At 41.9% G+C, this 18,144-nt stretch overlaps 1 protein-coding gene across 5 annotated transcripts in view; it reads right to left on the reverse strand.

Annotated features, from left to right (window-relative positions):
• The window catches only part of atp8a2 (ATPase phospholipid transporting 8A2), a 64,225-nt gene that overhangs the window by 20,107 nt on the left and 25,974 nt on the right, over positions 1-18,144 (reverse strand). For all 5 annotated transcript variants that reach the window (XM_053675021.1, XM_053675023.1, XM_053675022.1 and 2 more), the window contains 19 exons: positions 17,376-17,445; positions 16,017-16,144; positions 15,741-15,852; positions 14,795-14,963; positions 14,542-14,669; positions 14,024-14,101; positions 13,794-13,882; positions 13,567-13,611; positions 13,375-13,450; positions 13,147-13,252; positions 11,834-11,916; positions 11,663-11,712; positions 10,740-10,809; positions 10,565-10,649; positions 10,328-10,467; positions 8,988-9,126; positions 7,682-7,746; positions 3,456-3,628; positions 111-294 (listed from right to left, as the gene is read on the reverse strand). In XM_053675021.1, coding sequence (XP_053530996.1) covers positions 111-294; positions 3,456-3,628; positions 7,682-7,746; positions 8,988-9,126; positions 10,328-10,467; positions 10,565-10,649; positions 10,740-10,809; positions 11,663-11,712; positions 11,834-11,916; positions 13,147-13,252; positions 13,375-13,450; positions 13,567-13,611; positions 13,794-13,882; positions 14,024-14,101; positions 14,542-14,669; positions 14,795-14,963; positions 15,741-15,852; positions 16,017-16,144; positions 17,376-17,445 — 1,990 coding nt within the window. The remainder of the gene's footprint in view (positions 1-110; positions 295-3,455; positions 3,629-7,681; positions 7,747-8,987; positions 9,127-10,327; positions 10,468-10,564; positions 10,650-10,739; positions 10,810-11,662; positions 11,713-11,833; positions 11,917-13,146; positions 13,253-13,374; positions 13,451-13,566; positions 13,612-13,793; positions 13,883-14,023; positions 14,102-14,541; positions 14,670-14,794; positions 14,964-15,740; positions 15,853-16,016; positions 16,145-17,375; positions 17,446-18,144) is intronic.

Below are 18,144 nucleotides of genomic sequence, written 5' to 3' on the forward strand. Positions count from 1 at the left end.
ATTATTATGCAGTTAACATCCTACAGTTTGAGTGTGTGTGTGCCTGTGTGTATGTGTGAGAGAGAGAGAGAGAGAGAGAGAGAGAGTGTGTGTGTGAGAGAGAGAGAAACCTGTGCTATGGAGTAATCTGACGAGTTGGTGGCCTGCATGCCCTCGTTACCACTGATGCCGACTCCGACGTGTGCCGTCTGGATCATACCCACGTCGTTGGCTCCGTCTCCGATGGCCAGCGTAATCGCCTTCACATGCTTCTTCACCATGTCCACTATCTCTGATTTCTGCAGAGGAGACACCCTGCAAATACACACACACACACACACACACACACACGTTAGATCACACGTATCATGGGTGTTAATGGAGATCCTCATATGCAAATATATCAGCAGGATAAATTCAGTACAACTAACGGAAATATTTTTTAACCTGCACTCTTTAAGTGTGAACTTCGTGTATAGTATTTTCAGGGACTGAAAGGGTTTTAGTTTTCATTCTTTATAGACATTTCAGTCCTTCCTGGTGAGTCTGTTTCAATTCTCTGGAATGTTCACTGTCTCATCTCTCCTGATATTTTACTCATGTTCCACATTCAGTGAAATTTCTACCCTATTTGTGCCTTTTGGCGTTCCATTTCCCTCGCACAGTCGATGCTTCCTGTCTGTCATCTGTTGTCTCGTTGTTGTCTTAGTTCATCACACCCGATACTAGTTTGTCTATTCAAACTTTGTTTTTGATGAAGTATTTTATTGGCTTCTTTATCTAGTACTTGTCATAGATTCTAGATTTTTACGATTTTTTTGCCCATTCGTGTTCTAACCCCAGCGCCGGACTTTAATTATGATGATTGGATTTCCCTGAATAAACACACTTTGCAATTGTAGCAGAAAGCAGGGGGAAAAAGTGATGCAGATGATAACATAGTTTCATAATGAACTGAAATTTGCGCGTGCGGTTTTGTTTAAAAATGAAACGACGTGGCTTAGTGATGTTGTTTTAATGAACTTGGGCGTGTATTTATGGAGAAGGAAGATTTTGGGTGAGATTGCACAATTAAAGAAGCAGAATGGAACGTGTTTTGGGGTAAGGAGGACCGTGTGTACTTCTGATTTTCTGATAACTGGGTTAAGGAGAATGAAGAGGTTCGGGATCAGCTGCTTTAGGGCCGAGCCACGCCGTGTCTCTTGGACGTGCTGGTCCATCGATTTCTCGACTTTACATCTTCTCCTCGGCTCATTTACTGACACACCTGTATAAAGTCTATGACGCATAAAGATAGAGACTTCCTCTAACCAGACTCACTACTGGGTGGCCTTCTTTCTATCCTTTTTTCTATTCCTCTCTCTCTCTCTCTCTCTCTCAAGGAAAACCCCAGTGGAAAGCACAAGCTTAACAATTGGCACTGATTCGTCCTTGTGCTACAGAAGTGTGTACGTGCATCTGTCTAGGCTCAGCAGCTCTTAACAAACCTACAACCCAAATCTCTGAAAATCTCATGTTCTTTGAACTTCTCTCTCTCTCTCTCTCTCTCTCTCTCTCTCACACACACACACACACACAAGGCTTCTTGGAAGATGAAAGATGTTCTTCATGGTGGGATTGAGCAGAAAATAAGGAGCAGAAATGAGTGGCTCTGTAAACAAACAGTGTGAAGTCAGGGACTGGGAGTGCATGCGTGCACACACACACACACACACACACACACACACACACACACGTTATTCATTCTTAATTCATACATTACTCTCTCTCTCTCTCACTCCCTCTCTCATGCACATCTCCTCTTACAAAATTATTCATCTTGGTGTTGTGGACGTTTTTTGATTTTTTTCAGCTACTGGTTACGGACGTTGTTCTCCATAAACAGAGCAATGCAGCAGCGCTTTAGTGCTTCAGTCTGTCCAGCTCTCTCATTCTGCTCATGAATAGACTGCTCGGATTGTGACAATACCACTATCGACGCCACGACTCGAACTACATTGTGAGAGTGAGTCAGGATAGCTGTCACCTCTGAATGTGTGTGTGTGTGTGGGTGTGAGAGTGTGTGTGTGAGCTCGTCAGGCTTTTGGACAGTCAGGAGGGGAGGGTCGATGAGGGAGGAAGGTGGTTCAGCCGGTTTGGAAAGGCCTGGGAGGCTCTACACTCCGGATATAGGATTTACACAATTATTCCCCCTCTGAAAACACACACATACTCACACACACACACACACACACACTTACACACACATATGCACTCACTGACACCACAGCATTCTTTTTTTCATCATAAGTGCACCGGGGCTATAAAACTCCACAACATGGGATTATTATTAGCTGACTGTAAAGAAAAACAGTGCATGTGAGTGTGTAAGAGTGTGTGTAAGAGTGTGTGTAAGAGTGTGTGTAAGAGTGTGTGTGTTCTGGGATAATCACAGCAAATGAGTCAGTCGGTTGACATTTGCACACAACTTGGGGGATTATATTACCCTCAGCACAGAGCTCTGTGTTGTGCATGCCAAGCGTCAAGCTTTCATTAGGGCTATTTGTTTACTTACCTGAGGCGGGACAGAACCTTTACTTACACACACACACACACACACACACACACACACACACACATACTGTACACACTGTAATATTGAGGATATCACCATATCACTATTATTATCCGGAATAAATACGCATTTTTGCTGCATTGTTCTTCACCACAGTGATAAAAAAAAAAAAAAAACATCTGGCGATTGTTACCAGGTTACTGGTTCGACTAGCGACTAGCGACTTTGTTCATGAGCAATAAAAGATAAACTGATCGATCTCGTATTCGATGCGTTTTTGCAATCTAAACCGAACTATTTCCGCCATATTTACAAATACTTCAAAAACGCTGATTTTCCTCATACTCGTGTATGTTTCTTTCGTTTTAATATTAATAATTTCTTAGTATTTCTATTCATCCTGATCTTTTTTTTCCCCTTTCATTTTACTTTAGTATTTAATGCACAGTCGAAAGAGAAGTAGGCCAGGGTTTTCACTTCACTGCAAGTTATATACTGTATATAATTGTATACGTGACAAATAAATGGACAAATCTGGAATCTTTGACGTTGAGGGACGCTAATCAGACGCAAGAACGCTAATACCGAGCGCGTTCGAGGCGGAGCTGTACATTTAGCGACACCCGTAAAACTACATCAAAGGCAAAAAGCTCACGATGAGCGGAAATCCGACAAAAATGATGACGAGATCTTCTAGTAATGCAGCTCAGCCACGGCAGCGTGTCGGCTACCGCGGACTCTGTTTTCTAGGGCGCCATCACTTTTGTCTCTAATATATAAAACAGTTCTTTCGAGTCGTTCATATGAAACGACTGATAGAGTGCTTGTGTGTAGGCTTTAACTATATTTCTGTCGTATCACCCAAGCTTACATAATATCCCTTACACTTTGTGTGTGTGTGTGTGTGTGTGTGTGTGTGTACCTGCAGCAGATGACAGCCTTGCAGGACAGGGCCAAGTCGAGAAAAGATTGACGCACTTCAAACGACAGAGCGTATTTGAGCGTCTGGCCATCGATGATGAGCGCTAATTCGTTCTCCTTCCCCAGAGAGTCACCCAGAGAAGAGCAGTGAGCGATCAGTGTGTCCCGTGTCGCCTACAGGACAAAAAAAACACATCAGCACACACACACACACACACACACACACGAGATTCAGTGACTATTTCTGATATTTATATTGTTAAAATACACTCAAATATATTGATATTAGCTTGCAGTATAAAAATATACTGTACGTCTCACTGCTTTACTATAGTGTGTGTGTGTGTGTGTGTGTGTGTGCGTTTACGCATTTATCAAAGCCATTTAACGATGCCGTTGTTGATAAGACGAGCGGCTAATAGAGAAAACAAACTTCCTATAGACTGTAATGAGAAGCATGTGAACAGTATGGCACACACACCTCACTCCTCCCTCACACACACTTTCACACACACACACTTGATTGAGCACGTGAGCACTTTCCATGGCAGTGCATGCCAGTGCCATGGCAACTGGGTCATTTCCAACATCCATGACCATAGTTAGCATACCACCCTCTGGCTCCGCCCACTTCTGGAGCCTGCAGTCGCTATCTGATCTCAGAACGCGTCCCAATCTGTGATCAGACTCACGAAACGAAGCTCCAAAGTCTATCCTCAGATCGCCCGGGATAAAGTGAATGCTTCCTGAACACCTGTTTGTGTGTGTGTGAGTGTGTGTGAGTGTGTGTATTGAGTATTTCGTTTATCTGTTTAATCAGGAATTCCAGCTCACAACCACCTTTCCAGTGAAAAGGGAGGGTCAAAACAGAAAACACGGACGGATAAACAGATACGACAGTGCTCAAAGTGTGTGTGTGTGTGTGTGTGTGTGTGTGTGTGTGTGTGTGTGGCTGCATGGTGAAAGAGTAACTGTTACTGTTAATGTATTGTAGAATGCCTTACTTCCATCTTTATAATAAATGAAACACGTAAAATGAAATGAAATGTGAACTTTCAAGTGCACTTAAACATTGAACTGCTTAAAAGCCAAGTTATAACGATATAAACACACACACACACACACACACACACACACAATTCTGCTAATATAGATTTTTTTTTATTGTTTTCTACATATATTTCCATGTTTTTTGTGCTAGCAGGAAATGTAAAAAACGATCAACTATTGCACCTTTAATTAGCTATTTGTCAAGGTTTTCCCTCCCACTCTAAACGCAGCATGTCACGTGTGCTTTTCTTTTGATTCACGCCCTGTCTCCGCCCTTGTATCGTCATTGGTTGTTTCCCTCACGTGTCCTTAATGCTCGCACCTGTTTTCAGTTTAACCTTTAGTTAGTTGGTCCACTTAAACCGGCGTATAAATATCGTTCAGTGTTTCTACGTCCGTCTTTAACGAGCCTCCGTTCCGTGTTTTTGACTTCCTGTTCTTTCTTGTCTCCTAGTTCGCGTGTTTTGGATTATCGTTGTCATAATTCGCCTTACATGACACTATTATACTGTTGTGTTGTCGTATACATCATTTTAATGGTAATGGGGACGTTCGTAAGTGTTAACTACCACTATTTCACTGGAAGGGTGTGCAAACTTTTGCACACAACAAACACAAGTGAGGAAACGAGTGTGCTGTCCTCTTATATGCTTTAATCTCACTGAAGCTGAAGGTGATATATATATATTAAGTCAGAAGGCATGTGAGAATTGACTGAAACAACCTCACTGTCATTTCAATCGTTTAAATAAAGTTTTTTAAAAAGGGGGAAAATAGAAGGTTAAAGATGGCGGAGAAATGGAACATTTTTGCTGATTATCACAAACACAAAAAAACATCACTCGGGATAAATAAATAAAAACAGATCTGGGACAGTTTATAATTTAATATTTTGCTTTCCTTGCGATGTTCTGTGTTTAAGAAAGTGATTTTTTGTGAAAAAAAACACACAAAAAAAAACACAATCTATACTCTTAGGAAAAAAAACAGGTTCTTCAAGGATTTAAGGTTCTTAGCTTCATCTACTTGGAAATCTTAAGTCTATGAAGAACTCTTAATGGTTATAGGTTTGACTTTTTTCCTATTTCGCTGTTTATAGCAGTATAACATTATGGCCTCGTTAATATTCAAACATATTCAAATGTATGCGCATAATAAACGTTTGAAATAAAAGTCAAATAGCGTGTTTTAGACTGATTTGGCACGCAAATGTGTATGAAGTGTAAGAAATGTTCACTGATGAGGATTAAACCGCACAGTGGTGTGTGTCTGTGTGTGTGTGTGTGTGTGTGTGTGTGTGTCAGGGAAAACAGTGTGTAGTGTTTAGCTAGCGCTAAAGAGGGCAGCTATAATCCATCACAATGTCATTACTATGACATACTTCATGGTGTTTCGCACATCCTCACACACACACACACACACACACACACACACACACACACACACACACACACACACACACACACACACACACACTTCTCCTCAGACTTGCGTATCCGAGCTCTCCATTTTTGGACACGGCTGGCGAGTGTGTTTCACGATCCAAGTTAAATGTTATTTCCAGCGGCTTTGGGGCTGGGAACAGACTAAAATACATGTTCACACAAACGTAACACACAGGGGAAAACAATACAGCACACAAACACATAACACACACACACACACACACATTGGCACAGTGGATGGTGGACATGTTCTCAATCTTCGCATCTTATCAGCTTTATATTTAGAGTGACGAGGGAGAAAAAATTCACACTCACACACACACACACACACACACACACACACACACACACACACAACTGAAGCTTATATGCAATAGACCTACTAGATACATATACGCTTATGAACACACACACACACACACACACACACACACACACTTGTGAGAAGTTAATGCCAACTGCTGTGACATATCACCAGTCGCCTTCTTCATGCAAAGCCAGTGTCGGATTACAACCATGCCCTTTTCCACACAAAGCAGTAGTAGGTCTCACACACACACACACACACACACACACACACACACTAACACAGTTGTGGGGTATTTCCACTGGCTTGAGTGTTAACATGTTCTATTCTTTACATATCACAAACACATGATGGGATTAGATTGGAAAGTGTGTGTGTGTGTGTGTGTGTGTGTGTGTGTGTGTGAGGATGTGATAAGGCTGGTCATCAGAAAATTAAAAGTCTGTGACCAAAAAAAAAATTCAGCAAGAATCAGAACGAATTTGTTTGGACAAGAACAACTGTGTGTATTACAAGGAGAACAGCTGTCTGGGCTCGTCGACCCTGTGTGCATGTGTGTGTGTGTGTGTGTGTGTGTGTGTGTGTGTGTGTGTGTGTGTGCCTGTGGGTGGGTGGGAGACAGACAGCAGACAGCAGAGTGACAGATGGAACCTGTCACACAGTCTTCATCATGTCTGCCATGTTTACCCAGGAGGCTTTGCTGCCAGAATGTGTTTTGACGAGATGGAGCAGAAAAAGCAGATCGCGTTACCGTTCACTCACACCCCCCCCCCCCCCCCCCCACACACACACACACACACACACATACACACAAACAAACACAAACACACACACACACATATATATATTGTCAATTTGGATTTACTGATATGGTGTATTGGAAAGAAAACTGACCAATCACAGGATAATGTAGTGATGTAATGATGACATCATCAAATGCATTTTATCATATAGAGAGAGAATGAAGTAGCTATTTCACACACACACACACACACAAACACATACACAGATGCATCTATTAAAATGTGTGTGTGTGTGTGTGTGTGTGTGAGAGATAAGTTATATTCCCACCAACGCTGCTTTCTGTAACTCTGTAATGTAATGACTGTTTCTGCTAATACACTGTATACAATGCAATCTGTGTGTACATGTCTTATAGGAGTACACATAATTGTGTGTGTTTGTAAGTCTCTCTGTGTGTGTGTGTGTGTGTGTGTGTGTGTGTGTGTGTGTGTGTGTTTGACAGTGAACGCTTCGTCTCGGTGTCTTTCATCACGCTCTCCCAGATGACACCAGACACTTTAATTACCTTCACCTGCACAAAGAAACAAAGGAACCCACCCACCTCTGTACACCACACCCTGCTTCCTAACACACACACACACACACACACACACACAGACTGAGAGATCACACAACACTCACATCCAGAGAGTCTTCATTGACGATGATGAGGGACATGCCGTGTGACACCAGTCTGCAAGAATAACCTGAAATAAAAAAAGAGATTATGTTACTACACGTTAATGTCGATTTGTTGATCAGATTTAAAATCTGTTCGTTATTAAGCTTAGATTATATAGTGCATCGGCCGTATGAGTCCCCGTCTACGACCTGTTACTATAGAAACGATAACGCATTAGAAAGAATTAACGCATTAGAATGAACTTATTGTTCGTGTTACAGCCGGAACTACGGTCCGAGCCGCGCTATTATCCGAAAATAACGCACACCTTCTGACCAATCAGTCTCAAGAACCGCACTGTGGTATACTGCTGTGAGTCAGGAGTAAAACACTACAGAATGTGCTGTTATGGAACAATAATAATCAACAGCGGGGTAGCAACTCCAGCCCATATCCATATCCACTCAGTGTTTTACTGAGTATATTACAACCCCAATCAGCCATAACTTTAAAACCACCTGCCTAATACTGTGTAGGTCCGCTTTGTGCCGCCAAAACAGCTCGGACGCGTCGAGGCACGGACTCCGCAAGACCTCTGAAGGTGTGCTGTTGTATCTCACACCAAGACGTTAGCAGCAGACCCTTTGAGTCCTGTAAGTTGTGAGGTGTGGCCTCCGTCGGATCATCTTCTGTCGGATCGGACCACGCGGGCTAACCTTCATTGAGACTTGTGTGCCCATAACCCTGTCTCCGGTTCACCGGTTGTCCTTCCTTGGAGCACTTTTAGTAGGTACGACCCACTGCATACGAGGAACACCTCACAAGACCTGACGTTTCGGAGATGCTCTGACCCAGTCGTCTAGCCATCACAATTTGGCCCTCGTCAAAGTCGCTCAGATCGTTACGCTTGCCCATTTTTCCTGCTTCCAACACATCGACTTCGAGAACTGAGTGTTCACTCGCTGCCTGATAAATATACCCCATCCCTTTACAGGTGCAAACGTAACGTGATAATCAATGTTATTCACGTCACCTGTCAGTGGTTTTAATGTTATGGCTGATCGCTGTAGCAAGGTTGAGTCTAAAATGGTGCAATCCATTAAAACCAAAAACTTTATTTATTGAATTATTTTTTAAAATATTTCACTTAGATTTTAGAACGTTGAACTTGAACTCATTTCTTAGTCATGTTTAACGAAAAAATGGTAATATATCTGATGGTTTCTCTTTATCATATGCGGTTTTGGGGACTTCAGAGTGTCTTCATGAATATTGATAGCTCTCTCTCTCCCAGTTTCTCTCTCTCTCTCACATACACACACACACCGATATTGATGGCGGTCTCCTGTTTGTCTCCGGTCAGCACCCAGATCTTGATGTCGGCCCTCATGAGAGTGGCGATGGTCTCAGGGACTCCCGCCTGCAGACGGTCCTCTATAGCCGTGGCTCCGAGCAACAACAAGTCCTGGTGGTGAGAGAACAGAGAAGAAAAAAACAAAAAGAGAAAGATACATATATTTTTTAAAGTGACAGAAAAATAGTACACATTAGTGTGAATATACAGACTGAATTACTTTCTGAATTACAACTTAATCAAACTGTTGATTAACTCTCTATTAAACAAACCGCAGCTCTGAAAGTAGCTCCGGCTGTAATTCAAGAGTTTTTTGTATGGAGTTGTTTAATTAACATTTACGGAAGGAGTCTCCAGTGTTAGCACTTTGAACAGTTTTCCTCTACAGGAAAGTCTTCAGGATTTTCTATTTTTCCAGTTTCTCAGTAACATAACATGCTGTAATACTGTAATATTACAGTAACTCTGCTTCATCACACCACCCTGTTGTTGATTATTTTCCTATAACAGCATGACACAGTGTATTATTCCTCACTTAATGATTCGATTCAGTAGCAGTGCCTTGCCTCTTCTTCTTTGCTATCATGCCTTGCCCTTGGTGTGTGTGTGTGTGTGTGTGCGTGAGAAACTGAGCGAGAGAGACAGTGTGTGTGTTGGTAACATGGTGGTGTTGTTGACTCTAGCTTTATGAGGCTCTTGGCAGACTGGTGCAGGTAATCATCCCCGCTGTGGTCTAAACCCCCCACCCTTCAGCTGCTCATCTGGGATCTGGGAAGAAGCCCTAACGTACACACACACACACACACACACACACACACACACACCAATAACCTCTACCTCTATGTCGAATGGTATACATGTGTATGTGTAAGTATGAATGATCGGGGATGTCAGGGAGAATGTGTGCTGTAATTAAGTACAGTAAGTGTTTTTTCACTAGGTTGGAGTAATGAGTCATGTGAGCGCACTTCCTCCCTCCCTTCACCCTTCACCCTGCTCTAGATCAGGATCTACTGTTATAGAGACGTAACGCAACACCACACCACCCTCTGCTGGCCACATGCTGCATCACCGAGATAAAGGCTTGTCTGCATTTACAACCATATATCCCCCCTAAAAATTCACGTGCTGTGATGTCACCATGAACCAGGGGTGTGGCTTATGTGCACCAGCAACTGTAAAGAGAAAATTGTATACCTGAATGATAGGTACTCGAAAAAAGTGTTTGGACCCCGACGATCGATATTAGTGTCTATCGTTATAGTTTTTACATAAATCGGCTTTTTCTCAGCAATCGCTGATGGTCAGATACCTTCTCCAGCAGCTCGTAGCACTCCTCCAGTTTCTGGGCTCGGTCTTTCAGGACCGTGCTTACACGATTATACTCCTTCAGCCACTCATGATACACGCTCTCCTCCAGATCCACGTATGTGAAGCACAGAGTGCGTAAACCTGCCAGCACACACAAACATGTATACAGTACGCATTACACACACGAGCAGTGTCGAGTCAAAGATGGAGGAAGATGGATGTAGAAAGATCTTCACACCTTCAGTGGCAAACTGTTCGAGGTGAGCTATGGTCAGGTCTTTATACTGGGAGGCTTCATTCAGTCGCTCAAAGATCACGTTATCCTGCAACATGGGCATGACATCATCAATCTGAGCTATGCCATTAAATCAGGACAAGTGTTTCAGAGTGTGTGTGTGTGTTTGATAACTCACCGCTCCCTTGCAGTACAGTCGCAGTTTTCCTTCTGGAGTTCGCACCACTACTGACATGCGCTTTCGGTTGCTGCAACAGAAAAAACAGTGTGTAAAGTGGCGAAAAAGGCGTGGCCTCTGTGACTGTCAGTCCCAGTGATGAAGGCATGGCCTCTGTGCCTGTCAGTCCCATTAAAGGAGGTGTGGCTTCTGTGCCTGTCAGTCCCATTAAAGGAGGTGTGGCCTTTGTGACAGTCAGTCCCATTAAAGGAGGTGTAGCCTTTGTGCCTGTCAGTCCTAGCAAAGGAGGCATGGCCTCTGTGCCTGTCAGTCCCATTAAAGGAGGTGTGGCATCTGTGCCTGTCAGTCCCATTAAAGGAGGTGTGGCCTTTGTGACAGTCAGTCCCATTAAAGGAGGTGTAGCCTTTGTGCCTGTCAGTCCTAGCAAAGGAGGCATGGCCTCTGTGCCTGTCAGTCCCATTAAAGGAGGTGTGGCATCTGTGCCTGTAAGTCCCATTAAAGGAGGTGTGGCCTTTGTGACAGTCAGTCCCATTAAAGGAGGTGTAGCCTTTGTGCCTGTCAGTCCTAGCAAAGGAGGCATGGCCTTTGTGCCTGTCAGCCGCAGTAAAGGAGGCGTAGCCATTGTGCCTTTCAGTCCCAGTAAAGTAGGCGTGGCCTTTGTGCCTGTCAGTCCCATTAAAGGAGGTGTGGCTTTTATGCCTGTCATGCCCATTAAAGGAGGCGTGGCCTTTGTGCCTGTCAGTCCCAGTAAAGGAGGTGTGGCCTTTGCTGGATCGTTGCCTCAGAACAGCATTAAATTATATAAAGTACTATATATATATATATATATATATATATATATAGTGTTTATATAGTATACACACTCTTACAGTTTATACTAGTTTACAAATCGTGTATGATGAATTGGTTTGCTGCGTCCTTACCTGGAAAATTCAAGCACATTAAGCAGCTCATATGTCAATTCTTTTCCACGCTGTTTCAAACACAAACACAAACCACACAAATGTTACAAATATGACAAAAAGCACTTTTACATATAAACATATAAAGTACACTCACACACTCATTCAGTTAAGGTGTGAGAATACACTGACCGCTTCGATGATGACTGAACATGGAGTTCTTGCTGTAAACGCAAAGCCCAGGCTTTTGGCACCTTTAACCAACGCCCCCTCGTCTAAACACAACATGAACATATCATCAATAAACCACACAAAGCAGCAAGAGTTACAGACGAAGTCCAGCATTATTATTAATCCAGACGTCCTGCCTGGATTAATAATGTCGTCATGGTGTAAGGGACTGGGTATTTGTTGGGGTCTAGGGCTTGACCGATATATATCATTACATATCCAATTTGACTGACTGGTTTGGTATCAGCGGAAATCATACAAATAAATCAATGATCTTTCAATTTTATGTAGGAAACCACCAAACATACTGTCAGACACTAGGAGGCGCTAAGAACTCACAGATTTATAAGTTTGTGTGTGTGTGTGAACAGTTTATTCGTTGGGCAATGAATAAAGGAATTTAATTGGGACGGCTACAATGTCATCAGAATGTAAGGTACTTTACACAAACTCTATGTATTACAGATGCATCTATTCATGAATGCAGGTGCAGCTCAAAAAATTTGAATATCGTGGAAAACTTCCATTTTTTCCCCGTGATTAAATTCAAAAAGTTGAACTTTCATATATTGTAGATTCATTACACATAAAGGGAAATATGTCAAGCCTTTTTTTTCTTTTAATCTCGATGATTACGGCTTACAGCTTACGGAAATCAAAGCTCCGGTATCTCAGAATATTAGAATTTTTTGAGGTGCACCTGTATACAGTACGTGTATGTCTGTAGTATAGAGATGTCTTGTGTTTATATGTATATTGCTTTTTTTTCTGGTGTGTATAGTCATATCAGTTAAATAAATTCCTGAGTTTAGCAACAGCCATTGCACGGTAATATTACTAACCCTGTGCGGTCGTACACTTCTGATGAACGTGTATAGAAAAGTCGGAGTAACTGACAGCTGCTCAAACGGCAGAAGGGTCTGCGCAGTACAAGCAGGATTTGCTAAGCAAGTTAAAAATTTGAATCACAGTTTCTTTTAAATCGATGATATTTTAATAGCAACAAACTGTCGTTCCCTCACCAGCCTCTATTTTTTTTTCTCTGACATGAAGTTAATAAGACAAAAAAATGCAGCTTATCAAGGCACTGAGAAACCACAGAGCACTAACAAAACTCTGACTTTCCAATGGTGGATATTGGATATTTCCAGTTGTATAATATAGAATATTAGTGAAAATAAAGTGTTGATATCGGTCAGGCTCTAGTAACTGAGTTCTGAGTCATGTGATTAGATGTCTTTATAGGGTGGAGTGTTTGTGATTGGATGCCACACCTGGTGAGGAGGCCTGATATATGATCTGGTTTCCGTCTCGCTCAGGAACCACAGTGTGACACACGGCCATCATGGTCAAAAACTCACAGATCTCAGGAGAGGTGGGCTACAGGGGAAAGGACCGAGACAGGAGTGGACGGTTTATAAGATAAGATGAGATGAAATGAAGTGTGTAGTGCGTTATGATGATGATGATGATGATGACGACGACGATGGATGAGCACTCACATGATCCTTCTCTATGTTCTGAATGAGAGCGGGATCGTCAAACTCTGTGGAGCTGTGGATGCTGGAGGGAAGGTGGCTGAGAGAGAGAGAGAGAGAGAGAAAGAGAGAGAGAGAGAGAGAGAGAGAGAGAGATTCAGTGAAATGCAGAACATTGTGGATTAGCTGCGTTACCGAGACAGAATGGCTCCTGACCTGAAATCCTCCATGGATCGATCGGAGTCGAGATCTGGAAAATGCCTGCGGATAGATTAATAAATTAATAATTTCCAGACACACACAAACAAACACACACACACACACACACACACACACAACAACAGGTCAATATGCTATTAGCTAAGAAAGCCCGAAAAAAGGATGCTCACGCAAACCCAGTGATGAACGACGATAAATAAGAAAGCATTAAGCTGTAAATGTACCCATATGTGATCCCGGCGATGGTGCATTTCTTAAAATGCATGACGTTACAGGTCAGAGTGCCAGTCTTATCGGAAAACAGATACTTCACCTGAAAGAGAGAGACCGATAGAGAAGAGAAACAGAGTGAGAGAGTGCGGGGGGTTCAAATTAACCAAGTTTAAAAACTTTGTGAGAAGAAGTGTGTGGTAAACGGGCGGTTTAGCGCTCGGAAGGCGGGGCTTCACCTCACCTGGCCAAGCTCTTCGTTGAGATTGGACGTGCGTGCCATGGCGGGCGTGTCTGTCTCAGCGTAGTACATCTCCCTGTCCTGAAATGACGTATTACAAATCCGATTAGAGCTGCGCAGTGCAGAAGGCGGCACAGTGCAAATGCAAAAATAAAAGAAAAAGATTCGTTATGCATTTATTTTGATGGCTAGAATTTTCCATTCTATTACGATTTTTTTCAATTTAAAAAAAAAATATATTCTTAACACATTTTGTGCATGCTGAAGCTTTTCATAATGCGCCTGAAAAGTAAGTTATTATTTTCCCCATCCCTAATTACCAAGCCATCATTTTGTGTTTTGTCAAATATATAAAGCTTTTGAATTAAAAATGAATTAAGGGTGACCTTTTCAAACGTTAAACACAAACCTACATATATTCAAACATACAGTATATAAATGATGGCTATGCTAACATGGTACGTGACAATGAGAAACGGTTTAAACGTTTTTATTTAAAACACACACATTAACATGCTTACCCAGTTTATAAAAAGGGCCTGTGTGAACTTGACGACCTCCAGTGTGACCAGCAGGCTGATGGGAATCAGGTTATTGTACAGAATGATGAAGGTCAGCAGATTGTACCAGAAGTTCAGTGAGATGTCGCCTGTAGAATAGCGCACACACACACACACACACACACACACACACACACACACACTGCAGAAATGCTTACAGAAAGGTGTTTGTGCCGTGTGTGCATGTGTGAGAGGTGTTGAGGGGTGCGTGTACCTGTACGGGATAGGTACCAACACTCCACGTCCTTGTGCTGTTTGTTCCAGATGGCCGCACCGATAGAGCTCACCAGTGCCATCACAAGGAGGATCCCAAACAGCACCAGGATCTGTACGTTCATCACTCGCTCCACGTTCGAGCGCTTCAGAGGAGCTTTCGTGGAGTTCTACACGACAGAATATCGCGAATTTTATATTACATCACTAGGCTCGGTGAATTCTTAACAACGTTGTGAGTAATACTTTCTACAGTACTTCTACACCGGAGTATAACAGATGCCCTCTTAAAACAAATACATGTGCTTTGTTGTACATTCATTTTTGACATATTTTATACATAATTATTACGTAAAGGCATAGTTTGGTACCAATTTTATTTCCACAATTCCACATTCACCCAAGACATGTTTTTGTGTTTCAAGTTTACGCCTGTTAATTTTGCACTGGAGCTACTAGAAGAATCCGGCTAAGTGCAACCTGTAGCTAACTTACGATCCCTAGTTTCGCACTGTGAACGCGTTTCTGTCCTGTTACATCTGCGACACCGGGTATTCAGAGTCCGTAACAAGTCCAAATGTCCAAATGTTAAGTAAATATTTATGAGGGGAAACAATAAAATAGCACCTGATCCCGCACATCCATGAGAATCCATTAATACTCCGATGAAATCGTAACGTGTATGCAGGGCGTCGGCTTTTTAGTAAATTCTTTTAAGTTGCTATTTTGAATTGATAAAATAGCGTTAATATTTTTGTTGATCTGATGTGCTGTCCTGTAAAGAAAATGTGCTGATGGTTTGAAGGATAAGCTGACCAAGTGCAGTTCATAATTTAATCCATAGAGATCAGCAATGTCTCCAGTTAAGATTCTGTCTCCTCTGATGCCCTTCGTGTCGGGTAAAAAAAAAAACTTTTCATGGACTTTAAAGGAACCATTTCACCAACCTGCATGAGTTTGGAGTCATGGCCGGTGTAGACGACGATTCCTACAACCCACTGCGTGTTTCTAATCTGTGCTCCTCGGAGTAAAACCTGGTCCGGTCCGAGAGCAACAGGACTGTAAAACAGAAAACGTAACGTTGGTGGGTGTGTGTAGGTGTGTACTTTACGTGTGAGAGAGAACACTATCTACATTTATGAATGTTTGTATGACTACTAAGTTAATGAAGGTTCTATAATTTTACATGGATGAATATAATATGTGTGGAGGGGTGCACATACTTATGGTTGTCCAGTCGCAATGTGCCAGTGAAGTCATACAGGTGTCTGTTAGGTCCCTCACACTCCAGCCGACCGGACAGACCCATCAGCTCTTCTACAGACTGCAAACTGGCTGTAAGAGAGAGACCCTACAACACACACACACACACACACACACACACACACACACACACGTGATTTTACTTATGTGACAGAAATATCATATCTCTTGAATATGTTTTCAGGATACATGATATATATCACAATATTTTTCGTTTTTTTAGGTTACTGTTGGAACACTAGCTAGCATGCTAGCAGCCACAATATAAACTAGCATGTTTCACATTTAAAAAAAAAAAAAAAAAAAAAAGACACACACACGCACGCACGGACGCACGCACGGACGCACGCACGGACGCACGCACGGACGCACGCACGGACGCACACACAAACACACACTTTAACTAGTCAGCATTTAAATATGTAGCTGTAACCCCACAATAACACGTATGGAACATTGTGAGAACATTAGCTAGCTAACACACAGAAAATGAATTATGTTAATATAACTGAAAACCTTCTATAAAATGTTACACAGATAAATTTTACCTAACAAACATTTGCCTAAAATTATCATTGGTTAATTTACCAACATTTTTAGCATGCTAGCTAGGTAGTTGGTACTTCGGCTAATCTTTTGTTAGTTAGCTATCAGTTATTTAGTTGACTTAGCAACTTAGCAATAATTACCCACTGTAGCTGAAATTACTCACTAGCTCATTTAACTTCCATTAAATGCTACCTAAACTAGCTATCATTAGCTGGCTAATCAACACTAACTGATACAAGGTAGTCCCTGCTGAAAAGGGGGGAAAAAACAATAGAAATCATTACAGAAATTCTAATGGTTTCCACTAGAAATATCATTAAAACCCTTAACAAATGTAGTGTGTTTTGGGCCATATTCTATTAGGATTTGGGTTTTTTTTTGGTTTCCACTAGACATAAACATGCCACCAACAAAACCCAACACATTACCAGTAGAGACCATTATAGTTTCCATTAAAACCAATACAATTCCTATTATAACCATTAAAACCATTAGAATTCCTGTAATGGTTTCTATCGTTATTTTCAAAAGGGTGGTTAGTTCATGAACTACATATAGAACGAATATAATATGCTTTTCTGCCTTTGCTCACATTTCTGTCTACTCTGAGGCTTTGAACAGTGGAGTTTGGTTTGAGGAGCTGCAGACAGATAACACTCATTCAGGCAAACACTACAAATACAAGCACACACACACACACACACACACACACACACACACACACACACACACACACTCATACACTCGCTAGTATAAATCATTCCACTGACTTGTCGGATTTTCAGGTTGGTTTCTCCGTCCAGGTTTGAGGTTTCAGTGTAACACATGGCCTGAGGCTCACTGTGAGAGGAACAACAATAATGATTTATTAACACAATATTAGCACGTTCGCACAATATAACACAGCATCACAACATTTTTATTCATGACAGGAGACCACACTTAAAACTAGGTGACTACAAACATGAGAACTGAATCTCTAAAACTAAAAGTCAGTGAAAAAATTGAATTCGCAGAAATTTTTCCTTCAATCTGCCATGACACACTAAGCGACTGTTTTTTGCTTCCTTAGCTTTTCACTGGAGCTATGAAATTAATTTAGCTAACAAGTAATGGCAGTCTGTCTCACAAAACCACACCATAACATGACTGAGCTCAGTGATGAACTAGTAAGGCATGTTGAATGTGGTTCAAGGCACACGTTTACAGAAAATGACTTTGGGTGAGACAAACTTTCATTACTTGTTAGCTAAATTAGCTTTCTACAGTAACTCCAGTGCAAAACTTCAGAAGCAAACATCAGAGTTAAGCACGTCTTGGCTACATTTCTCGAGTGTAAATTTCATTTTTCATCAAACGACTCCTTTAACGTGTCGGAATGCTATGTTAAATTATACGGAAACACATGATTCAAACACAAATGTATAAAAACATACACACAGACACATACCTCACCCATGCGCTCACCCAAGATTCACACTAGCAAGCGATAAAGCATCAAGCGGTCATATATTTTCTACATACAAGCACGACCTGCGG

This window comes from Ictalurus punctatus, chromosome 23 (assembly GCF_001660625.3).
Source record: "Ictalurus punctatus breed USDA103 chromosome 23, Coco_2.0, whole genome shotgun sequence".
Taxonomy (NCBI): domain Eukaryota; kingdom Metazoa; phylum Chordata; class Actinopteri; order Siluriformes; family Ictaluridae; genus Ictalurus; species Ictalurus punctatus.